Source organism: Takifugu flavidus, chromosome 1, assembly GCF_003711565.1.
Source record: "Takifugu flavidus isolate HTHZ2018 chromosome 1, ASM371156v2, whole genome shotgun sequence".
NCBI classification, from domain to species: Eukaryota; Metazoa; Chordata; class Actinopteri; order Tetraodontiformes; family Tetraodontidae; genus Takifugu; species Takifugu flavidus.
In genome coordinates, this window is record NC_079520.1 from 28,425,819 (window position 1) to 28,447,928 (window position 22,110).

General features: G+C 54.4%; 6 protein-coding genes and 1 long non-coding RNA gene across 8 annotated transcripts in view; 5 read left to right on the forward strand and 2 right to left on the reverse strand.

The window, feature by feature from the left end:
- Window positions 1-35: 35 nt before the first annotated feature.
- On the forward strand, window positions 36-3,843 carry kcng3 (potassium voltage-gated channel, subfamily G, member 3). The gene is made up of 2 exons (XM_057046200.1): window positions 36-1,116; window positions 2,050-3,843. The coding sequence occupies exons 1-2, from the start codon at window positions 482-484 to the stop codon at window positions 2,693-2,695; spliced, it is 1,281 nt and encodes a 426-aa protein (XP_056902180.1). The 5' UTR covers window positions 36-481; the 3' UTR covers window positions 2,696-3,843.
- Window positions 3,844-4,441: 598 nt separating this feature from the next.
- Window positions 4,442-6,125, forward strand: LOC130533208 (cytochrome c oxidase subunit 7A-related protein, mitochondrial). The gene is made up of 3 exons (XM_057046463.1): window positions 4,442-4,608; window positions 5,565-5,699; window positions 5,844-6,125. Exons 1-3 carry the CDS (start codon window positions 4,537-4,539, stop codon window positions 5,982-5,984), a joined length of 348 nt encoding a protein of 115 aa, XP_056902443.1. The 5' UTR covers window positions 4,442-4,536; the 3' UTR covers window positions 5,985-6,125.
- A 150-nt stretch (window positions 6,126-6,275) lies between these two features.
- On the forward strand, window positions 6,276-6,904 carry LOC130533275 (uncharacterized). The gene is made up of 2 exons (XR_008952531.1): window positions 6,276-6,389; window positions 6,444-6,904. It is a non-coding gene; the product is annotated as an uncharacterized LOC130533275 (long non-coding RNA).
- Window positions 6,905-11,447: 4,543 nt separating this feature from the next.
- pigf (phosphatidylinositol glycan anchor biosynthesis, class F) lies at window positions 11,448-13,272 on the reverse strand. Its single transcript, XM_057043678.1, has 5 exons — window positions 12,895-13,272; window positions 12,532-12,623; window positions 12,332-12,448; window positions 12,137-12,245; window positions 11,448-11,717 (listed from the first exon to the last, which is right to left on the reverse strand). Exons 1-5 carry the CDS (start codon window positions 13,120-13,122, stop codon window positions 11,604-11,606), a joined length of 660 nt encoding a protein of 219 aa, XP_056899658.1. The 5' UTR covers window positions 13,123-13,272; the 3' UTR covers window positions 11,448-11,603.
- A 229-nt stretch (window positions 13,273-13,501) lies between these two features.
- On the forward strand, window positions 13,502-14,868 carry cript (cysteine-rich PDZ-binding protein). The gene is made up of 5 exons (XM_057043685.1): window positions 13,502-13,657; window positions 13,840-13,905; window positions 14,177-14,231; window positions 14,403-14,506; window positions 14,654-14,868. Exons 1-5 carry the CDS (start codon window positions 13,642-13,644, stop codon window positions 14,716-14,718), a joined length of 306 nt encoding a protein of 101 aa, XP_056899665.1. The 5' UTR covers window positions 13,502-13,641; the 3' UTR covers window positions 14,719-14,868.
- Window positions 14,869-14,969: 101 nt separating this feature from the next.
- gch2 (GTP cyclohydrolase 2) lies at window positions 14,970-17,769 on the reverse strand. Its single transcript, XM_057043668.1, has 6 exons — window positions 17,294-17,769; window positions 16,416-16,525; window positions 16,289-16,344; window positions 15,812-15,843; window positions 15,597-15,681; window positions 14,970-15,360 (listed from the first exon to the last, which is right to left on the reverse strand). Exons 1-6 carry the CDS (start codon window positions 17,571-17,573, stop codon window positions 15,231-15,233), a joined length of 693 nt encoding a protein of 230 aa, XP_056899648.1. The 5' UTR covers window positions 17,574-17,769; the 3' UTR covers window positions 14,970-15,230.
- A 1,897-nt stretch (window positions 17,770-19,666) lies between these two features.
- The window catches only part of msh2 (mutS homolog 2 (E. coli)), a 151,115-nt gene continuing 148,671 nt past the window's right edge, over window positions 19,667-22,110 (forward strand). Inside the window, exons 1-8 of one of the 2 annotated variants that reach the window (XM_057059296.1) lie at window positions 19,667-20,117; window positions 20,220-20,368; window positions 20,469-20,753; window positions 20,831-20,977; window positions 21,040-21,189; window positions 21,500-21,633; window positions 21,700-21,899; window positions 21,969-22,078. In XM_057059296.1, the coding sequence (XP_056915276.1) occupies window positions 19,910-20,117; window positions 20,220-20,368; window positions 20,469-20,753; window positions 20,831-20,977; window positions 21,040-21,189; window positions 21,500-21,633; window positions 21,700-21,899; window positions 21,969-22,078 (1,383 nt within the window). In that variant the 5' untranslated portion in view covers window positions 19,667-19,909. The remainder of the gene's footprint in view (window positions 20,118-20,219; window positions 20,369-20,468; window positions 20,754-20,830; window positions 20,978-21,039; window positions 21,190-21,499; window positions 21,634-21,699; window positions 21,900-21,968; window positions 22,079-22,110) is intronic. The other variant, XM_057059289.1, reaches the window with a different exon arrangement.

The following is a 22,110-nucleotide window of genomic DNA, read 5'->3' on the forward strand; positions in this document are numbered from 1 at the left end:
GTGAATGTTCCGAAACATGATGGAAATCTTTGATGTGTCCATGTTCAACATTCGTGCGCGGGTGTCACGAGCACGCGCGCCATGTTGAACGGGAACGTGCGGCCGGTCCATTTGGTGCCGCTGATGAAGATGATCCAGATGAATGAGAAGCTCTAATTGCCCCCCCCCCCGGCACACGTGACCCTCGCGGGCTGCCTTTCACATCATCTCTTGACGTAATTAAATCTTTTTATTGGTTTTTTTCCCCGGTGGTGGCGCGTTGAGCGCGCGCGCCTGTGACATCACTGATGGGTTTGGCTCCCCCCGACTTGGGTGGAGAGTTTCTTCCACAGACCACAGAGGCAGAGCGAGAGGGGCCACCAGCCGGAGCGCAGGACGGAGCCAGGTCCTGACAGCGAACCACGCCCGGGGCCCAGGGGACGCGTGCCCCCCCCCCCCCCCCACCTCCCCGCTGTGGGAGCGCAGCAGGGCGGCGCAACAAATGTGGAGGTCCGAGAAGATGAAGTTTGGCAAGAGCATCTGCGTGCTCAACGTGGGGGGGACCCGCTACGCCTTCACCCGGGAGGTGATCAGGGATTTCCCTCTCAGGCGTGTCAGCCGCCTGCATGCGTGCGCGTCCGAGAAAGAGGTTCTGGAGCTGTGCGACGACTACGACCGGGACCGGAACGAGTTCTTCTTCGACCGACACGCGCAAGCGTTCGTGTTCATCATGCTGTACGTGCGCTCCGGGAAACTCCGCTTCATCCCGGGGGTGTGCGAGCTCTCCTTCTACTCGGAGATGCTCTACTGGGGGCTGGAGAGCGCGCACCTGGACTCCTGCTGCCAGAGACGGCTGGACGACCGGATGTCCGAGGTCGGGCTGGACAGTCTGTCCGAGGAGGACATCCGGATGTCCGGGGAAGAGCTGCCGGACGCGGCGGAGCAGGCTGCGCTCGCGGGGCGCGCTCGCTGGCTGGAGCAGACGCGCAGAGCTTTCGAGGAGCCCAACTCGTCGGTGGCGGCGCAGCTGCTGGCGTCGGTGTCGGTGATGTTCGTCATCGTCTCCATGGTCATGCTGTGCGCGAGCACGCTGCCCGACTGGGACACGGCCAAGAGAAGCAGTGTGGAGGAGCACAGGTAGGCGACGGTCAGGGATCAGTTAAGTTTGGCGAAGCGACGCCCACCTGAGGATGCTGCTCGTGGCGGCGCGCGCACAGCTCACGCACGGACGCGTGAGCTCTGCAACTGCTGCGTGAAATCTAGTTCACTGCTTTAGACAGTCGGATGGAAGTTACATGTTGTGCGCTTTTGCGCGCTTCATGCACTTCCCGAGAACGCCTGTGCGTGGAAGCGCGTGCGCGTTTTTAGCTCCAACATCAAGTAGCTCAGGTGTCACAAGACTCCGGATAGAGGGAGAGGAGGAGTTAACAGTGCTGGATGGGGACACGGAGAGAACGTCGCTCCTGTTTTATTGGCGCCTTGTTTCGCTCTTCACCCGCCGGCTCGGCGCCTCACGCGCACGCGCAGAGGTGAAGGGGTGAAAGAAGAGGCTGTGCTCGGATTAAATATCAGCCGAAGCAAACAAAAGGGAAGAACCTTCCTGTAATTCAGCAGCCACCCGCGCTCCATATACGACTGACGGGCCGTCCTGTCCGCGCGCCCGCACCAACCTTTGTCTATATAAGGCCAGACCACCGCGCACGCTCGGGCGCGCGCTCGGGCGCACGGATCACTTGCGATCACTGATTAGACAATCGGGGTGAAGGGTCCAGTCTAGTGTGGCTGCAGATGCTAAAGTTCTCTCGGCTGGTTCCGTTGTCCTCTGGGCCATGTGGCACCATGCAGCCGTGCGCGGCGCCGTGCTCGCGCCCACTTTTGCTCCTTGTGATCGGGTTTGTGTCTCTGCGCGTGTTGCTGCCCCACAGCATCCGTATTTAGCATCGTTAGCTCGGCTTTGCCTCGTTCCTCCCTCTGCGGGTGATCGAACAGCATTTCACATCACGTGATTCTTTCTGAAGCTGCTCATTGCTCAATCACTACCCCCCCTCTACCCCCCCATCTCCCCCCCAGGATCGTGGAGGCCGTGTGTATCGGCTGGTTCACAGCTGAGTGCATCGTCCGTTTCCTGGTGTCCAGAAACAAGTGGGACTTCCTGCGGAGGCCCCTGAACATAATCGACGTGATCGCCATCACGCCCTACTACGTCACCATGGCGCTGGCCCGGGCCGGGATGCCGGGCGCTGGGCTGGGTGTGGCCGGGGTGCTGCTCCGGGTGCTGCGGATGATGCGGGTGTTCTGGCTGATGAAGCTGGCCAGACACTTCCTGGGCCTGCAGACGCTGGGACTGACGCTCACGCGCTGCTACAGGGAGATGGTGATGCTGCTGGTGTTTGTCTGCGTCGCCATGGCGATATACAGCGCCCTGGCCCAACTGTTGGAGCACGGCCTGGACTTGGGCACGCAGAATCCGGACTACGCCAGCATCCCTGCCGCCGCCTGGTGGGTCATCATCTCCATGACGACGGTGGGCTACGGGGACGTTTACCCCATCACCATAGGGGGGCGGGTGCTCGGGGGGGTGTGCGTGGTGAGCGGCATCGTTCTGCTGGCGCTGCCCATCACATTCATCTACCACAGCTTCGTGCAGTGCTACCACGAACTCAAGGTGCGCTCCGCCAGGCTGGCGCGCAGCCTCTCCTCGGAGGTCCTGCAGTGACCTTTGACCTCCCGACCTGCTCCACCTCCGAGCACCAACTCTGCCGCCTGCTTCAAACAGAACGTTCCATTTGAGCAGAAGAAATAATGATTTATCAATCACACATGCAGCTGCCAGGGCTCCACCGCTGACTGACGGTGCTGCTGTGCTGCTGCTGTGCTGCACCCGACGCCGCTCCGCCCGTTCCAGTTGCCCCAGTCTGACCAGCAGCTCCTCATTATGCCTGATGGAGCAAGTTTAACGAGATTGGTCTGCGACCTGCATCCACTCTGTCAAACCTGTCAGCCACGCGGGGGGGGGGGGGGGGGGTGCTGCTCAGGGTGGGGGAGGGGGGTGGTGCTGCTCAGGGTGGGGGAGGGGCAGCCGTCATAAATATGGAGACAGGTCTCACACACAAAGGGCCAGAGCGAAGGAGAGGCATCAACAGGATTTTCCATTTATGACTGAATGTTTTGTATCTGCGCGTCTCCGTGGCAACCGGATCCTCCAGCGTGTCAATCGCGAGTGTGTTTGATCGGTGTGTAGCTGCGCCTCATTCACACACACACCGCTGTCGCATGTTTGTTCTGGTTATTCACAGAAGGACGTAATGCGATTAAATATTAAAGACCTGAAATCAGGGGAAGAAAGGGGCGCCCGGGACTCAGACGTGTCCGCCATCATGGCCGCCATCATGCCAAGATTACATGATTTATTGAAGAGGCACACAATCCAAACAAACAAGTCAACACCCCTCCCACACAACAGCCTCTCTCTGCATCTCCTCTCCTCGTCCTCCTGTTACCATCAAGATTACGCGGAATTTTCACGTCTTTGCTTTCGCTCTGTCTCCTGTCCTTACATTCGTCCGTGTGTTGGCTCACCAAGACCTCCGGAATCTTCTGCCCACTATGTACTGTAAAAAGTGCATCTTGCAGTAACATTTGTGATGTTTTAGTGTGCTTCTTATGTCCTACAGTCGTACACTCATCAATATTTGATCAGCTGACCTACACACTCACTTTTAGCTCAAAGCCTTTGGGGGGGGGGGATTTTGGCTGCACACACCTGATTGAAGTCATCAATCCAAACCTTTCCATCAGTATGACGGACTTGTAATTACTGTGATCAGTGTAAGAGCTATTTGAATAAATTTGCTCCCAGCAAAATGCGTCAGAATTTTTAATTCGTACTTGAATAAAAGATAAACATGGTGGAGCCTGAAGGCCACGTCGCTGTTTACAGCCAGTGTCACCAACCAGCCATTAGTGGTTTTTACCATTAAACACAATCACCTAAATAAAACCAATGATTTCATTCCAACATGAATAAATGCATTTAAGAAAATAAACACAGCAAAAAAATATTTCTGGTAGTCACAATGGTTGTGTGTGTGTGTGTGTGTGTGTGTGTGTGTGTTTGTGTGTGTGTGTGTTCATTTATTTCGCTACCACTAACACAGCTCTATTGATTAGATGAAATACTGTCACAAAATGACAATGTCACAGTTTTGAATATAGTAGCATTGCTTCTTTCTGAATATACTTCGTTTCATTATTTTATGTAAAGAACAAGGCAGAACATGAATATGTGACCAAAAGACATATGTGCTTTTGTAAATGTATTGCTATTGAGTTAACCTTTAAGTATTACATAGTAGTGAATAGTACAAAGGCTTGCGTTGTGGTCACTTTTTTTGCACTTTGGTTTTGTTTTGTTTTTGAACAGCGCTAAGTTGTCATTTTAATCAGGCAGCGACGAGTCAGCTCTGCTGCGTCATTTTTCCTCGACGGCAGCAGAAGGAGGACCCTTTCGGCGAGTTTCTAAGCGGGTGACACATCTCGTCGTCCTTCAGGGATAAAATGTACTACAAATTCAGTGGGATTACGCAAAAATTGACGGGCTCGGGTCCTGCGGTGGCCTACAACCCTCAGGTGAGTCAAAGAATAGGCGCGTTGTTGCCTCGGTAACCGCCGAAGATGACCTTGATAGCGTCTTTACTCTGCTCGCAGGCCTGTTTACCGGAAGAGTTCATAGGTCTCTGCCTCTAGATACTGTAGCTGTACACGCTTTACTACGCTTTAATCCAGCTATTATAGCTTCTATAATAGCATTTTTTATATATATTTTTTATATTATAGCTTCTATAATAGCATCTACAAAGGTAGCAGAGAAATGTCGCTTGTTTTTAAAGGAAGCAACTTCCTCAATGTCTTTATCAACGACCCAGTTTTTACTATTTAACCTTAAGATCGTCACCTAAAAGGTTTCCTGATGCCAACATTTATGCCAGTGACAGAGTCCTTCTAATACTGGGCACAATTATCTGATCAACTCCCTTTAGATGTATAAATATATATGACATGTAAATATATGTTATATGTGACCTGTCACAGCGACTCATCTGGTTACTGTGAACGTGACACTGCTGCTTGGATTAGCTGTGATTGGAGTGTGTGTGTGTGTGTGTGTGTGTGGTGTGTGTGTGTGTGTGGTGTGTGTGTGTGTGTGTGTCCTGGTGTTTTTCACTCCAACAGCTTCAGGATGTTTCAGCTCATTTTACACACGTAGTCTTGGTTTTAGACGGTTTAGTCACGTCTTGTCTTTTGAAGGCCAATAAAAGTGTTCCACTCTGCTGCAGCTCCCACACACACACACACACACACACACCGCCTCCTCCAGCATGAGGTGGGTGAAACGTGCTCTGAACAGTGCACGTGTGCTTCGTTTCCCATCACTTCTGACCATAAACACCCTCATATCAACCACGCATATTTGGAGCGTCTAACGGCCTCGACAGTTCCACTCTGCAGCTCATCACCGTGCTCTGACGTGCACGTGCAGTTTGGCCCGAGCACAGCTGAGTTCACTCTCTCTCCTGCTGGTCCAGGGGCTGCGGCCAGCGGTACCAGCGGAGCCTCCAGCCATGGTCTTCGGCACCCCCACCAGGGTTCTGTCAGAGCCGGGTCCTGCTGCGGACTTCATGGGAGTGAACAAGGTTCCGGACTTACAGAGGATCTTTCAGGTACCACTCGCATCATGTCGGAGCTCCGCTCATATTTTCATCATTCTGAACACAAATCAGCTGCTGAGGAATTAAAAACCCGTAAATAAGAGCAGGAATGTGAACATGCCGGTTCCATCTGTCAGTTGTTGTTTCCTCCCTCAGACGACAGACGGCGTTCCCGTTCATCTGAAGCGCGGCTACCCCGACAGGCTGCTGTACCGCACCACCATGGCCCTCACAGTAGGGGGCGCTCTCTACTGCCTGGTGGCGCTTTACTTTGCAGCACAGCCCAACAGGAAATGACGGACTCACGAAAAGTTCTGCGGTTCCGCTGCTGCGACCCGTCGAGCGGCGGGACTGGCGGAACATCCCAGCGACCGCCGACGGATTCGTTTTATTGTGTCAGGAAAGATGTTTAAGTTAATAAATGTTCGGGAAAAGATGCCTGAGGACTCTTGTTGCTTCCATAATGATCAACGTGCGCGGCCCCGCGCAGGTGCACGGGCCGACGCAGGTGCACGGGCCGACGCAGGTGCACGGCCCCACGCAGGTGCACGGGCGACCAGGTGCACGGCCCCACGCAGGTGCACGGCCCCGCAGGTGCACGGGCCGACGCAGGTGCACGGCCCCACGCAGGTGCACGGCCCCACGCAGGTGCACGGCCCCGCGCAGGTGCACGGGCCGACGCAGGTGCACGGGCCGACGCAGGTGCACGGCCCCGCGCAGGTGCACGGCCCCGCGCAGGTGCACGGCCCCGCGCAGGTGCACGGCCCTGATGGGATGTTCAACCATCAGGAAGAGCTGCTTCATATCTGCTTTAACTACAAACCAGGTTCAGGAAATTGTTTGATCACATGATGAGTGTGTCTGTGAGCGTGCGTGTGAGCGCGCATGTGAGTGTGCATGTGAGTGTGCGTGTGAGTGTGGGGACGAAAATAAAGGTGAAAATGGAAGCATGATGGAGACGCCGTCTGGAACACGACGGCTGCTCACTTGTCTCATCCAGGCTTCACATGTGTGACCCTGGTGTGATGTCACATTTCATGCTGACAGACATGTTGAGGTGTGAGAGAGTGGTGTGTGGTGAGAGTGTGTGTGTGTGTGAGAGAGAGTGTGTGTGTGTGTGTTGGGGGCGGCTGCATCAAGCTGTGATGAGATCTTCAGATCTTCTCTTGTTTTCCTGTTGCAGCCTCAGGATAATAAATCACAATAATCGAGGGCTGTTTCAGGCTCCTGCCAGATGTGCTGCTGCTCAGGTTCAGAGGCTCACCTCCTCCTGCTGCTCCTCCTCCTGCTCCTCCTGCTGCTCCTCCTCCTGCTCCTCCTGCTGCTCCTCCTGCTGCTCCTCCTCCTGCTCCTCCTGCTGCTCCTCCTGCTGCTGCTCCTGCTACTGCTCCTCCTGCTGCTCCTCCTGCTGCTGCTCTGCTACTGCTCCTCCTGCTGCTCCTCCTGCTGCTGCTCCTGCTACTGCTCCTCCTGCTGCTCCTCCTGCTGCTCCTCCTGCTGCTGCTCCTCCTGCTGCTGCTCCTGCTGCTCTCCTCCTGCTCCTCCTGCTGCTCTGCTGCTGCTGCTCCTGCTACTGCTCCTCCTGCTGCTCCTCCTGGTGCTGCTGCTCCTCCTGCTGCTCCTCCTGGTGCTGCTGCTCCTCCTGCTGCTCCTCCTGGTGCTGCTCCTCCTGCTGCTCCTCCTGCTGCTGCTGCTCCTCCTCTGTGCTGCTCTCCTGCTGCTCCATCCTGGTGCTCTGCTCCTGCTGCTGCTCCTCCTGCTGCTGCTGCTTCCTCCTCCTGCGCTGCTCCTCCTCCTGTGCTTCCTCCTCCTCCTGCTGCTCCTGCTGCTCCTGCTCCTCCTGCTGTGCTCCTCCTGCTGCTCCTCCTCCTCCTGCTGCTCCTCCTGCTGCTCCTCCTCCTCCTGCTGCTCCTCCTGCTGCTCCTCCTGCTGCTCCTCCTCCTGCTGCTGTCCTCCTGCTGCTGCTCCTCCTGCTCCTCCTCCTGCTCCTCCTTGCTGCTCCTCCTGCTGCTCCTTCTCCTCCTCCAGAGGTTCTCCTTTCATTTCACTGATTAGTCCAGTTGTCACAGAGACCTCAGGGCAGGAAGGTTGGGAGGATCCGGGTCGGTTCTGAAGACCTGATGCTTTGGTCACATGACAACGGTGAGGCGACCGGTTTGGAGGACGAAGGCGTCAGAACGAGCTGCAACAATCAGCTGAATGTGGAGACTCCAACGGTTCTAAACGGTTCTGACCAACGACCTTCACAGCTGGACCAAGACGTGAACTTTGACCTGATCCATTCTCCTTCCACGGTGGCCACAAACGTCCAGGAAGCAGCTGGGTTCTCTTGGCTGTGCTGGTGGCAGATGTGACCGGCAGGCAGTTCTCCTCACTGGAGAACATCTGGCTGGGCTGCAGGCAGTTCTCACTGGAGAACATCTGGCTGGGCTGCAGGCAGTTCTCCTCACTGGAGAACATCTGGCTGGCTGCAGGCAGTTCTCCTCACTGGAGAACATCTGGCTGGCTGCAGGCAGTTCTCCTCACTGGAGAACATCTGGCTGGCTGCAGGCAGTTCTCCTCACTGGAGAACATCTGGCTGGCTGCAGGCAGTTCTCCTCACTGGAGAACATCTGGCTGGCTGCAGGCAGTTCTCCTCACTGGAGAACATCTGGCCGGGCTACAGGCAGTTCTCCTCACTGGAGAACATCTGGCTGGCTGCAGGCAGTTCTCCTCACTGGAGAACATCTGGCCGGGCTACAGGCAGTTCTCCTCACTGGAGAACATCTGGCTGGGCTACAGGCAGTTCTCCTCACTGGAGAACATCTGGCTGGGCTGCAGGCAGTTCTCCTCACTGGAGAACATCTGGCTGGCTGCAGGCAGTTCTCCTCACTGGAGAACATCTGGCCGGGCTACAGGCAGTTCTCCTCACTGGAGAACATCTGGCCGGGCTGCAGGCAGTTCTCCTCACTGGAGAACATCTGGCTGGGCTGCAGGCAGTTCTCCTCACTGGAGAACATCTGGCTGGGCTACAGGCAGTTCTCCTCACTGGAGAACATCTGGCTGGCTGCAGGCAGTTCTCCTCACTGGAGAACATCTGGCTGGGCTGCAGGCAGTTCTCCTCACTGGAGAACATCTGGCTGGCTGCAGGCAGTTCTCCTCACTGGAGAACATCTGGCTGGCTGCAGGCAGTTCTCCTCACTGGAGAACATCTGGCTGGCTGCAGGCAGTTCTCCTCACTGGAGAACATCTGGCCGGGCTACAGGCAGTTCTCCTCACTGGAGAACATCTGGCTGGCTGCAGGCAGTTCTCCTCACTGGAGAACATCTGGCTGGGCTACAGGCAGTTCTCCTCACTGGAGAACATCTGGCCGGGCTGCAGGCAGTTCTCCTCACTGGAGAACATCTGGCCGGGCTGCAGGCAGTTCTCCTCACTGGAGAACATCTGGCCGGGCTGCAGGCAGTTCTCCTCACTGGAGAACATCTGGCCGGGCTGCAGGCAGTTCTCCTCACTGGAGAACATCTGGCCGGGCTGCAGGCAGTTCTCCTCACTGGAGAACATCTGGCTGGGCTACAGGCAGTTCTCCTCACTGGAGAACATCTGGCTGGGCTGCAGGCAGTTCTCCTCACTGGAGAACATCTGGCCGGGCTGCAGGCAGTTCTCCTCACTGGAGAACATCTGGCCGGGCTGCAGGCAGTTCTCCTCACTGGAGAACATCTGGCTGGGCTGCAGGCAGTTCTCCTCACTGGAGAACATCTGGCTGGGCTGCAGTCACCTCCTCCTACACGAGGCTTCAGTTTTGTGTCCAGCAGATGTGGAGACACCAGTAAATGTCAACACTGAATGAAGGGATCAGCAGAGGATCATGGAGTTCATTAACAAGAGCCCAACAGAGCAGGTGGAAACACACACACACACACACACGCGCGCACACACTCACACACACGCACACACACGCACGCGTGCACACACTCACACACACTCACACGCACACACACACACACACACCACACACACCCGGCAGATCTGAGCTCTGGAGCAACGACACATTTCATCTGTTAATGAGTGTGAAGATGGGAAATCAGGGGGAAGCGAACCAACACAGGGAGCAGAAGGAGGAGGAGGAGCAGGAGGAGTGTGAGAGGAGGAGGAGCAGGAGGAGCAGGAGGAGCGTGAGAGGAGCAGGAGCAGGAGGAGCGTGAGAGGAGGAGGAGGAGCGTGAGAGGAGGAGGAGCAGGAGGAGCAGGAGGAGCGTGAGAGGAGCAGGAGCAGGAGGAGCGTGAGAGGAGCAGGAGGAGCGTGAGAGGAGCAGCTGTTGACATGACTGAGGAGGAGCTGCCCCCCCCCCCCAACATTGATTGGGGCCGTTTCATTTGGCCTGATGGGTCCCAGATGTGCCCTAATTCCAGTTCACAGTCCTCAGACCAGAGCAGCAGAAGATTGGAGGCATCCACTGATTATAGTGGGGGGGTGGGGGGGTAAATCACCCCCAGCCTGCCCCCCCCCCCCCAGGTGTCTGAGATTAGAGGAGAACAAGCAGCAGGAGCACGTGAGGCTCATCAAACATGTTTAGAGGCCCTCAGGGACCACAGACGCCCCACAGCCATCAGGGCTGGACACCAAGACTGGATCCAGGTGCACACGTGCGCTGAGCCGCCTGCGTGCACGTGGGTCGCTCCCATTTCTGGCCTCTTCTCTCCTTCAGGCTGCTACAGTTGTCGGCTCCATTCCCTCCCCAGGCCCAACGGCTGCGAGGACGAGGAGAACGAAGGTCATAAAACAAACGTGCACCAAAAGGGACACGTGAGGGGTGACAGGTGAGATGGGAGGGCAGAAAAGGGGGGAGTAAGATAGGGAGAGCAAAAGGAAGGGTGGATTAAAGGGGGTGAGAGAGAGGGGGGAGGAAAGGAGGAGAGAGGAAGGAAAGGAGGAGAGAGAGGGTTTGGGTCAGTTTACGTCAGGTTTGGGTCAGTTTACGTCAGGTTTGGGTCAGGTTTAGGTCAGTTTAGTCAGGTTTAGGTCAGGTTTGGGTCAGTTTAGTCAGGTTTAGGTCAGGTTTGGGTCAGTTTAGTCAGGTTTAGGTTAGTTTAGTCATGTTTAGGTCAGGTTTGGGTCAGGTTTGGGTCAGGTTTAGTCAGGTTTAGGTTAGTTTAGTCATGTTTAGGTCAGGTTTGGGTCAGTTTACGTCAGGTTTGGGTCAGGTTTAGTCAGGTTTAGGTCAGTTTACGTCAGGTTTGGGTCAGGTTTAGGTCGGGCTTGGGTCAGTTTAGGTCAGGTTTAGGTCAGTTTACGTCAGGTTTAGGTCAGGTTTGGGTCAGTTTAGGTCAGGTTTAGGTCAGTTTACGTCAGGTTTGGGTCAGTTTACTCAGGTTTAGGTCAGGTTTGGGTCAGTTTAGTCAGGTTTGGGTCAGTTTAGTCATGTTTAGGTCAGGTTTGGGTCAGTTTAGTCAGGTTTGGGTCAGTTTATGTCAGGTTTGGGTCAGTTTACGTCAGGTTTGGGTCAGGTTTAGTCAGGTTTAGGTCAGTTTAGTCAGGTTTAGGTCAGTTTAGGTCAGGTTTAGGTCAGTTTACGTCAGGTTTGGGTCAGTTTAGGTCAGGTTTGGGTCAGTTTACGTCAGGTTGGGTCAGTTTAGGTCAGGTTTGGGTCAGGTTTCTAAACTTCCCTCATTAATAATGTAATAAATGACGTAATAATCGGTCCTTCATCAGATCACCTGTAGGTGCGACAGCAGCACCCCCTGCTGGTTACAGGCAGATCTACAATAAAACACACTTTCACACTTTTCACTTTTAAAACCTTTAATTTGAATGAATATCCGTGAGCTCGTTGCGTTTCCACGTGTACAAAATAAAGTTGCTCGCTGGGTCATAAACTTACAAAAGGTCATAGAAACAGTGAATATGCAGCAATAAATATCCTGGTGACGCAGGGTTTCCTCACTTGCTCTTGTACGTGAGGTGTTTGCGGTGATGGTGGATCCAGGCGGGAGCAGCAACAAGTCCAGTCAGGAACCCGATCACAGCACCCAGACTACAGGAAACGGGCCAGACCTGTAAGGAGATAACAGGTGACTCGACACCAAATGCTGCTCGTTAAGGTCTGAAGCAACGTCTGCTTCAAGTGGAACAAAAGCCCAAAACCAGTTTTTCCTGCTGAACACAAAGAAATTGGGGTGTGAAGCCGTGTTGATGATTGATTTGGGTGCAACTCTTGAGATTTTAGTCAAAATCTTTTCATTTGGGGCATTTTGTGGTAACAATATAGGCGACGCCCTCTATGGGTGGATCAAGGTTACTACAACCGAAATCTGCTGTTGGATGAGATGGAGGCCGGTGACGTTTTGGAGGCAGCTTTCATCAGGAGCCGCCACTCTTACCCCCCAGCCCTACCCTAACCCTGACTGGAGGCGAACAGAACCTGCAGCTCTTTAACAGTGAAGACAGTCCACGATAAGAGGACGCTGGTCTACCTGCCACGGTCGGTCCCAGTCCAGAGGGATGGGGAAGGCTCCCACCCAGGCACCCACCAGCGTGCAGGCCACTGTAATCTGAAGACAGGTGTCCCACACAGACATGGCTCTGCAACCAGAGGTGCTCATTTAGCACAATATAGTCACATTCTTTCCTGGAAGACAACAAGTGAATAGATGAGGGAGGGGGGGTACCCGTGCCGGCTGAACACGCGTATCCAGGCCTGGACGTTGGGGCCGAGCACGCACAGACACCTCAGCGTGGTCAGAGAGGTCAAGAGAACAGCGAGAGAGAACGTCTCTAAAGCGGACCTGGAACACACATCAGACAATTAGACCATCCAATCCAATCCAAAAGATCCTCCTGAACTTAATTAAGTTCATCAGCTACTCACTCGACCAGCGGAGCTCCATAAAGAAGCACCACAAAGTGGAAGAAGATGCAGGACAGGAAGAAGTAAACGCAGCAGCGACACAGCCTGGACAGCTGCAGGACAGGGGACAAGGGACGGGGGACATAGACAGGGGACAGGGTGATCCAGTATCTGTCTAAACACTGGTGTAATCAACATTGTTTACAGGCAAGTTCCTTTCGAAAATGACATCTTAATGATGTTTTAATGATGCAAATACTAGAAGTGGCCCAATATTTTTCATATGCACAAATATCATATTTAAATTTCACTCCTAGATGCGTCTATATTGTTATCTTGACCGAAAGCGCTTTGCTGTGAATCCAGAAGAATCAAACTCGCCACCTTGTAGCCCAGCGAGTGCTTCTTGGTGGGCGGCGCGATGCCGAGCAGCCAGAAGACCGCGACACTGACCGCCGTGACCGCGGCGGACACCGAGTAGAGCCACGACAGGTGAGTCCCGTAAACTGAGAAGCCAGGTAGAAAGACCGCAGGTACGACGGTCGCCATGAACACCGAGGCGGCCATGATGGCGTGAGTGGACACCATGGCTCTGATTTCACGGTCCCACATGATGAGGAAAACGCCTCCGGGCTACAAAGTAGAAAGAAAACTTCCAATTTCGAAACCTTTTTAGCGTCAATTTGGGGAAGAATATGCCCAGTGGATTAAATCCACCCGTGACTTTCTTCAATCGGCTTCCGTAAACATGGAGTGAAAGTGATTTCCGCTCAGTTTCAGAATAAAGCTTTAGAGTTTGAAGCTCCATTAATGTTGGTCGTTTCCAGAAACAAAATATATGAAGGCACACGGTTAATTTTTCAGTAATCATCTATATATCAAACATGATTAATGTTTCGAATAATTTTGCAAAAACCTTTAATGGACGAACAGCAGCACTAAAAGGAACTTTTATTTCGGAGATGTCCACTTCCGGGACTCCCCGATGGACGGCAATTTCAACCAATCAGCGTTGAGGGCGTCACAGCTTGTGCGACAAAGCGGAAGTTTACAAACGTTAACGTTTACCTTTACAGAGATTTCTGTTTTATCTATCATCAAAAGTCACTGGTGTCGAAGAACAGAGCAAACATGGTTTGCGAAAAGTGTAAGTATCACATTTTTTACAACCGTTTGATCTAATCTCGATGTGTGTGGTTAGCGAAGGAGATAGTTAGCGATTGTTTGTGATAGCAACATTGGGCTAACTCGTCGCTATGTTGTTGTTGTTGTTGTTGTTGGTTTATTCGCGGTTTGACTTTCTTACCCATTTAGTGTAAATGATTACAGGTGAGAAGAAGCTTGGAAAAGTGATCACACCTGATACCTGGAAGGATGGGGCGAGGAATACAACAGGTAAACAGGGGTTGTGCGTTTCAAACCTATTAGCTCTATTATTAATATTATTATCAATATTATTATTGTTGTTCAAACAAAATTAGCCTTCTTGTATGATCACGTCATGCCCTTTGTTACTGATCTTCATAAACCTCACCAATACAAACTAGCTATTAATGTAGCATTGCTAGTAAGTGGTTATCAAATAAATTGGATTTTCTCTTTATCTAGTGATGTTTCTCTTTCATTGATATTAATAATGCTGATTGGAATTCTTTCTACTACAAAGAGAGCGGTGGACGGAAACTCAACGAAAACAAGCTCCTGACTTCGAAGAAAGCACGGTGAGCAGCCTCTGGAAGCTTAAACCCTCAAACACTCGAATCCCAGTTAGCAATCCCATCATCTCCACAACCACGGTCCCAGTGCTGAGATCTCTATCAACATACCTGAGGAACAGGCCAGGGTGTGACTAGGTGTGTGTGTGTGTGTGTGTGTGTGATGAATCTCCTCAGCTTTGACCCCTACAGCAAGACGGGCTTTGCCATCTGCAGGATCTGCAAGAGCTCGGTCCATCAGTCGGGCTCACACTACTGCCAGGGCTGCGCATACAAGAAAGGTATGGGACCAGTGACACGTGCGCGTTAACAAGAAAACCACTATGGTGGACGCTGGACCTCCAGGACCAAGTCTGAGGGGACGTCTGGCCATGTTGGACAAATAAATAAATAAATAATAATCACTCTTTCCTTTTTGTGCTCTGCAGGAATCTGTGCAATGTGTGGGAAGAAAGTTCTGGACACCAAGAACTACAAACAGACATCTGTGTAATGGTGGACACGAGGACGGCTGGACACGTGTCCAGAAGTGTCTCCTGTGTTAGACAGACAAGGCGGCACCTGATCAGTTATCACCTGTTTGTATGTTTGTGATTTTTGCTTTAAATTCTTCTGTACGTAAATAATAAAGTGCTCCATATGAGGAGGTTTGGGTTTCTTCTGTGGAGCTGTGGAGCCGCTCACCTGAGGCCTCAGGTGGACTCCCAGACTCTCCTGATAAAGGACACAAACGTTTCACTGACATGGTGGAAGAGTCACAAGCTTTATTCAAGCAGCCGCTGATTCCAACCAAAGCATCGTGAGGACAGTTGGTTCCACCCTTCGGCTGCACACGGGGAGACGAGCTGTGCACGTGCAAGGCCGTTCAGGACCGTATCAGCAGGAGCGACGCACTCGGGTTTCATCAATCACGCAAATATTGCAGTCGGAGACTGAAATCATCTGAGGAGGCACCAAGAATCCTGGACAGACCGAGGTCATCGGACAGGTTCCTGCTGGGACCTGTTAGTTGCTCTGTGACAGCATCAAGAACTCCTCCCGGGTCTTGGGGTCCTCCAGATAAACCCCCAGCATGGTGCTGGTCACCGTGCGGCTGTTCATCTTCTGGACGCCACGCATGATCATGCACATGTGCCTGCACACACACACACACACACACACACACACACAGGTGACTCGTAGCTCCTCCTCTAACGTCTTTTACCTCCGTGCGTAGAAAAGTGTTGTTCTGTTGTTCTGTTCATTCTCTTTTTAGCTTGAAGTGTCAGATCTGCATCGCGGTGCTAAAGTTGGACCTAAACGCTAAGGATCATGGGAAATTTGGGCCTTTTCAGGTATGTGCCTGTCGCTGCTGGAGGTGTGTGTACTCACACTGCTTCAATCACCACAGCGACGCCTTTGGGCTGCAGAGCCTCTGATATTCCCAGAGCAACCTGCTTGGTGAGGCGCTCCTGAACTGGGAGACAAAGACAGCAAAGGGAACATGTCAGTCATGTCTGCACATCTGCCAGCACATCTGTCTGCACATCTGCCAGCACATCTGTCTGCACATCTGCCAGGACAGCTGGCTCCCTCCAGGTTCTTACCCTGAAGCCTCCGACTGTAGATCTCCACAATCCTGCAGAAAGGAGCAGAAGTCAGCAGAACACAACAGTGATGACAGGTAGGAGGCGGAGGGTCCAGCTCAGACACAGACGGACAATAACTGTGATAATAACTGTGATAATAACTGTGATAATAACTGCTGATTCCCACCGGGATGAAGGGACGTTCTCACGGCTGGAGTTTGGATTTGTGTCTGTGAGCGCGTTCGACGAGGGGCCGATGAAGACCACAGAGCTTAGGGCTAAGCCTCCAGGTCAAAGAGCCGACACAACAGAAGAACGCAGCCGTCCGGCACTAACGGGGGGGGGGGGGGGGGGGGGGCACTAACGGGGGGGGGGGGTGGGGTGGGGGGGGGGGGGGGTGGGGGGGGGGGGGGTGTGTGTGTGTGTGTGTTGTGTGTGTGTGTGTGTGTGTGTGTGTGTGTGTGTGTGTGTTGTGTGTGTGTGCGTGTGTGTTACCTCGCCAGTTTGCTGAGTCCCACCACTTTTTTGTTGGGGATATAACCGATATGAACCTAGACAGAGAGGACACCCCATGAGGACACAGGTCAGAGGTCAGAGGTCAGAGGATGCTGGACATCCTCACCTTTCCAAAAAAGGGCACCAGGTGATGCTCACACAGAGAGAACATGTCGATGTCCTTCACAATCACCATCTCATCGTGGTCCTCATCAAATATAGCGTTGTTTAAGATGTCTGCACCAGGGGACATGATGGAGAGAATGATGGAGGGGTGGAGGGGTGATGGAGAGTGGAGGGGTGATGGAGGGATGATGGAGGGGTGATGGAGGGATGGAGGGATGATGGAGGGATGGAGGGATGATGGAGGGATGGAGGGGTGATGGAGGATGATGAGGGAGGGATAGAGGGGTGATGGAGGAATGATGGAGGGGTGATGGAGGGGTGGAGGGGTGATGGAGGGGTGATGGAGGGATAGAGGGGTGATGGAGGAATGATGGAGGGGTGATGAGGGGTGGAGGGGTGATGGAGGGGTGATGGAGGGATGGAGGGATAGAGGGGTGATGGGAATGATGGAGGGGTGATGGAGGGATAGAGGGGTGATGGAGGAATGATGGAGGGGTGATGGAGGGGTGGAGGGGTGATGGAGGGATGATGGAGGGATGATGGAGGGGGTGGGGTGATGGAGGGGGGATGGAGGGATAGAGGGATGGAGGGAGAGAGGGGTGATGATGGAGGGATGATGGAGGGATGATGGAGAGAATGATGGAGGGGTGATGGAGGGATGGAGGGATGATGGAGGGATGATGGAGGGAGAGAGGGATGATGATGGAGGGGTGATGGAGGGATGGAGGGGTGATGGAGAGAATGATGGAGGGATGACAGACAGACAGACAGACAGACAGACAGACAGACAGACAGACAGACAGACAGACAGATAGACAGATAGATAGATAGATAGATAGATAGATAGATAGATAGATAGATAGATAGATAGACCCTCACCGTCCACCGTCTCGTGGTAGCCCTTGGTCAGGAACTGCATGGCCTTGGCGGCGCGCAGCGGCGTGCGCAGCAGCCCCTGGCGGTCCATGTCCTCGCCCAGCTCGCGCAGGATGCAGGTGTAGGCGGCCTCGAGCGCAGGTAAGCGGGACTTGTCCTCCGCCTCTTTGCGGGACGTCTCGTGCTCGCGCTGCTTGTTGGCGTCGATGAGGAGCTCGCTGAAGCCGTGGCTGTTGCACAGGAAGTCCGCGGCCGCGCCGCTCTTGCTGCTCAGCGCGTTCATGAGTGCTGTGGGGGGGTGCGAGGTCCTGCTGCAGGTGCTGGAGCTGCTCGCGCCGCTGCGCCGCGGCTTTTAAAGCCTCGAGCCGCCACCACCACGTGCTGCGCTTCCTCGCGCTCCAGCGCCTCCGCACAGCTCCAAACGCGCCATGGAGGCCGATTTTCTGCCTCCCGTCACTTGACACCAGTGTCCATCATCCCCCCCCCGCCCCCCCCCCCCCCCCCCCCCCCCGGAGCTCAGACCACCGTAAACGCGCCTCAGACTCGTGACTCCGCGTGACGCTCAGACCCATTTGGTCTCTTTCTGTGGCGACCTGAACTTTTAGAGCGTGGAACAAACGGTCGCGTTCATTGTGGCACTTTAGAGTTTAAAGGAAGTTTAAAAGGTGACCTGTCATATTATAAAGTCTTCATGCACATGAAATAAAACACTGGCTTTAATTAGCATGCTGCTAACTGTTAGCTCCCAGCATCAAGGTAAAACTATGAACTACAGAGCCTGGAAGACACCCGAGCCCCCAGCTCAGGGAGGAAGGAGCAGCACATCTGAAGGCTCAGTCCCTCTAATCGCTCTGAGAACTGGTGTCACATGGTGGATCATCCAGTTATCTTTGATCCAAAATTGATTTTTAGGAGGCGCCAGATAGCAGCTATGGTGGCGCCGTTGGTTCCTTTTAGAGGGGCTTTTGTTAGGGTGAGGGTTAGGTTAGGGTTAGGTTAGGGGTAGGTTAGGGTTAGGTTAGGGTGGGAGGTTAGGGTTAGGGTTAGTTTAGGGGTAGGTTAGGGTTAGGTTAGGGGTAGGTTAGGGTTAGGGTTAGTTTAGGGGTAGGTTAGGGTTAGGGGGTAGGGGGTTTAGGTTAGGGGAGGTTAGGGTTAGGGGTAGGTTAGGGTAGGTTAGGGTTAGGTGGGGGTAGGTTAGGTTAGGTTAGGGGTAGGTTAGGCTTAGGGGTAGGTTAGGGGTAGGTTAGGGTTAGGAGTAGGTTAGGGTTAGGTTAGGGTTAGGTTAGGGTTAGGGGTAGTTTAGGGTTAGGGGTAGGTTAGGGGTAGGAGTAGGTTAGGGTTAGGAGTAGGTTAGGGTTAGGGGTAGGTTAGGGTTAGGTTAGGGGTCAGGGGTAGGTTAGGTTAGGGTTAGTTTAGGGGTCAGCGGTAGGTTAGGGTTAGGAGTAGGTTAGGGGTAGTTTAGGGGTCAGGGGTGGGTTAGGGGTAGGGGTAGTTTAGGGGTCAGGGGTAGGGGTAACCCAACTGGGACCAGTTATGGGGAACCAACAGACCCCTGGACATGGTGGAACTACTGCACACTCATGCGGCCTCTGGGTCTGAGTGGGTCTTCTGGTAGCTTCACGCCTATGACCTCTGACCCCTGACCAGTTAGCACCAGCGCTAACAGACAGCAGTCAGAAACAACCCATCGTTCACTGAGGTCCGGCAGAGACTCTGCTGGACCTCTGAAGGAAACTGGACAGCGGTCCTCTCTGTGGGTTCTGAGCTGTGCTCCTGCCGGGTCAGTGGGCTTCAGATAAACCTCCTCTGAGGTCTGGTGACTGAAACATGCTGACGCACAAACGCACCTCCCATCTGCTCCGCGGAACAAGAGGAGTTCTTGGAAGACAGGACGCGCTGGGATGGAAGCAGCCGTGACGGAAGTTGTTTACATGCACGAGCTGCTGCATGAGGTCGGCAACACGGTCCCAACGAGCTGAATGTGCAGAACCAATAACAGCAACTGGGCCACCGGAGCGTCTTTGATCAGGCTTTGATCAGGCTTTGATCAGGCTTTGATCAGGCCGACCGGCCGACCGTGGGTGCACGTCGTCACCTCCCACTGGAACACGTGGAGCCCCATGAGGCTCAAGACTCACCAGCTGTTTGCTGAAACACGACTGCCCCAGTGCTCATGAGCCTAAAACCTAAAATAAGGTTTTATTTCCCAAACATTCCAGAGCTTTTTACACTCTAAAGGTCGAATCCTGGGAGCTCCGTCTGTTGGGAGCTGGGCGGAGAAGCGGAGGGTTCCTGGTTCCAGACAGAACATGGAAGGTGTTCTGGCACGTCCCCCTACTGGCCCCTGCTCAGCACTACCGAGGCACCCTTGAGCAAGGCACCGAACCCACAGATGCTTATCTCTGAGATGGAACTCCTCCAGGGGGACCTGCCTTCACCCATTGGGGTCTTCCGGGGGCCTCTCTGGGTGCATGCTGCCTTTCTTTTGCTGGGGGTTCTTCGCTCTTCCGCGGGGCGGCGCTATAGACCTCTTTCGCGCGTGCACACGCTTCTAAATACGACGTAGAAGAAGAACCGCGCACTTCCTGTTTGTCTCCGGCGCTGGCGGGAGATTCCAGCATGGCGGTGCAACCGAAGCAGAACCTTTCGATGGACTCTGCAGCTGAGAGCGGATTTGTGAACTTCGTTTTCTCCCTTCCGGACAAACCGGACACCACCTTCCGGGTGTTTGACCGCAGCGACTTCTACACGGTTCACGGGAAAGACGCCATTTACGCAGCGAGGGAGGTTTTCAAGACGAACGGAGTCATCAAATACCTGGGCTCAGGTAGCGGCTGTAGCCTAGCCGGCTAACCCAGTTACACCGTTGTTTCTGAAGGTTCGCAGAAAGGTTTCAAGTGGGCGTGTGCGTGTGCGTGTGCGTGTGCAGGTAGCCGCAGGCTGGAGAGCGTGGTCCTGAGCAAGCTCAACTTCGAGGCCCTGGCCAGAGACTTGCTGCTGGTGAGGCAGTACCGGGTGGAGGTCTACAAGAACCACGGCAAAGGCAGCAAAGACCACGACTGGAGGGTCGAGTACAAGGTCGACGCTCTGTGATTCCGCCCCTTTCTGACACCATCTTTCTTGACCCTTGACCTCGTCAGGCTTCAGGGTTTACTGTGTCTGAATTTTCTGATTTCAGGCCTCTCCTGGAAACCTAACCCAGTTTGAGGAGGTTCTGTTTGGTAGCGGGTCTGGGTCCGAGGCCTGCGCCGGCGTGGTGGCCGTGCGCTTCGCCGCGGGGGCCGACGGCCAGCGCGTGGTCGGCGTGGGCTACGTGGACGCCGCACAGAGGACGATGGGCGTGTGTGAGTTTCCAGACAACGAGATCTTCTCAAACTTGGAGGCCCTGCTGGTCCAAATCAGCCCCAAAGAGTGTCTCCTGGCCCAGGGCGACGGCGGCGCCGACGGCAGCAAACTGCGAGAGGTTTGACGGGAACGTTTTTATTTTCTGTGGGGAAATGTTTGAGGAGGCGGTGAAAGACGGTGGTTCCACGTGTTCAGGTGGTCCAGCGCGGCGGCGCTTTGGTCTCTGAGCGGAAGAAAGCAGAGTTTCATAGCAAGGACCTGGTCCAGGACCTCAACCGGCTGCTGCGGGCCAAGAAGGGACAGAGCGTGTCCAGCAGGACGCTCCCCGAGCTGGACAAACAGGTCAGAGGGGCGGCGGCGGGTGAGATGATGCTAACCACCGCTAACCCGCGCGCTGTTCCCAGGTCGCCGTCTCGTGCCTGGCGGCAGTGGTGCGGTTCCTGGAGCTGCTGTCGGATGAGTCCAACTTCGGCTCCTTCAGTCTCACGTCCCTGGACCTGTCCCAGTACATGAGGCTGGACAACGCTGCCGTCCGGGCTCTGAACCTGTTCCAGGTCGGTACCGCCCACGGTCCAGAATCAGGACGCGTTTGCTATGAAACGTGCGCCGCCTGGTGCTAAACCTACAGTGGGAGGTTGTTTTGCTGCGTGTTGGTTGCCGTGGTTACTCCAGGGGTAGTACAGTCGTATTAGCAGACCATACGTGCAGGAGCACGTGCACTGCGGTGCACAGAATGGGCGCCTGTCAGCTGCTGCGTGGACGCCAGCGCATGTTGGGCTGATTTACACGGACAAATGCTGCCGATTCCTCCTCAAAGATGTTTATTGTTGGGACTAATTCCCTGAAATTGCTTGTGTTTTCCAGGGATCTCCTGACGACTCCGCTGGAACGCACTCATTGGCCGGACTCCTGAACAAGTGCCGCACGCCGCAGGGCCAGAGGCTGCTGCAGCAGTGGATCAAGCAGCCGCTGCTGGACAGAACCAGGATCGAGGAGAGGTGAAGGTGAACCCGGGTCTCCTGGTCCCGCCTCCACCCGCTTCATCCCCTGTGTGTTGGCTGCAGGCTGGACCTGGTGGAGAGCTTGGTGGGCGACTCGGAGCTCAGGCAGACGTGCCAGGAGGACCTGCTGCGGCGCTTCCCCGACCTCCACCGTCTCTCCAGGAAGTTCCAGCGCCAGAGCGCCACGCTGCAGGACTGCTACCGCGTCTACCAGGCCGTGCACCACGTCGCTGCCCTCCTCTCAGCCCTGGACCGACACACAGGTCCACCTGCAGGTCCACAGGTTCCGGGTTCCGGCTCCTTTCCTAACGTTTGTCCTCCTCACCGTGCAGGACGCCACCAGGCGCTGATGGACGCCGTCTTCATCTCCCCCCTCAGAGACCTACAGAGCGACTTTGGGAAGTACCAGGAGATGATTGAAACCACTCTGGACATGAACCAGGTACGAGTGTTTGTGTCCAGAGGGGAAGGTCA

Coding starts and splice junctions, on each gene's coding strand:
- kcng3 (XM_057046200.1), top strand. CDS start 482: ATGTGGAGGTCCGAGAAGATGAAGTTTGGCAAGAGCATCTGCGTGCTC. Junction 1,117..2,049: donor AGCAGTGTGGAGGAGCACAG/GTAGGCGACGGT, acceptor TCTCCCCCCCAG/GATCGTGGAGGCCGTGTGTA.
- LOC130533208 (XM_057046463.1), top strand. CDS start 4,537: ATGTACTACAAATTCAGTGGGATTACGCAAAAATTGACGGGCTCGGGT. Junction 4,609..5,564: donor CGGTGGCCTACAACCCTCAG/GTGAGTCAAAGA, acceptor CTGCTGGTCCAG/GGGCTGCGGCCAGCGGTACC. Junction 5,700..5,843: donor ACTTACAGAGGATCTTTCAG/GTACCACTCGCA, acceptor TTCCTCCCTCAG/ACGACAGACGGCGTTCCCGT.
- pigf (XM_057043678.1), bottom strand. CDS start 13,122: ATGTGGGACCGTGAAATCAGAGCCATGGTGTCCACTCACGCCATCATG. Junction 12,449..12,531: donor TATGGAGCTCCGCTGGTCGA/GTGAGTAGCTGA, acceptor TGTGTGTTCCAG/GTCCGCTTTAGAGACGTTCT. Junction 12,246..12,331: donor CGCGTGTTCAGCCGGCACGG/GTACCCCCCCTC, acceptor CTCTGGTTGCAG/AGCCATGTCTGTGTGGGACA.
- cript (XM_057043685.1), top strand. Junction 13,906..14,176: donor TGGGGCGAGGAATACAACAG/GTAAACAGGGGT, acceptor TCTACTACAAAG/AGAGCGGTGGACGGAAACTC. Junction 14,507..14,653: donor GGGCTGCGCATACAAGAAAG/GTATGGGACCAG, acceptor TGTGCTCTGCAG/GAATCTGTGCAATGTGTGGG.
- gch2 (XM_057043668.1), bottom strand. CDS start 17,573: ATGAACGCGCTGAGCAGCAAGAGCGGCGCGGCCGCGGACTTCCTGTGC. Junction 16,526..17,293: donor CTACCACGAGACGGTGGACG/GTGAGGGTCTAT, acceptor CCCCTGGTGCAG/ACATCTTAAACAACGCTATA. Junction 15,844..16,288: donor GGACTCAGCAAACTGGCGAG/GTAACACACACG, acceptor TCCTTTCTGCAG/GATTGTGGAGATCTACAGTC.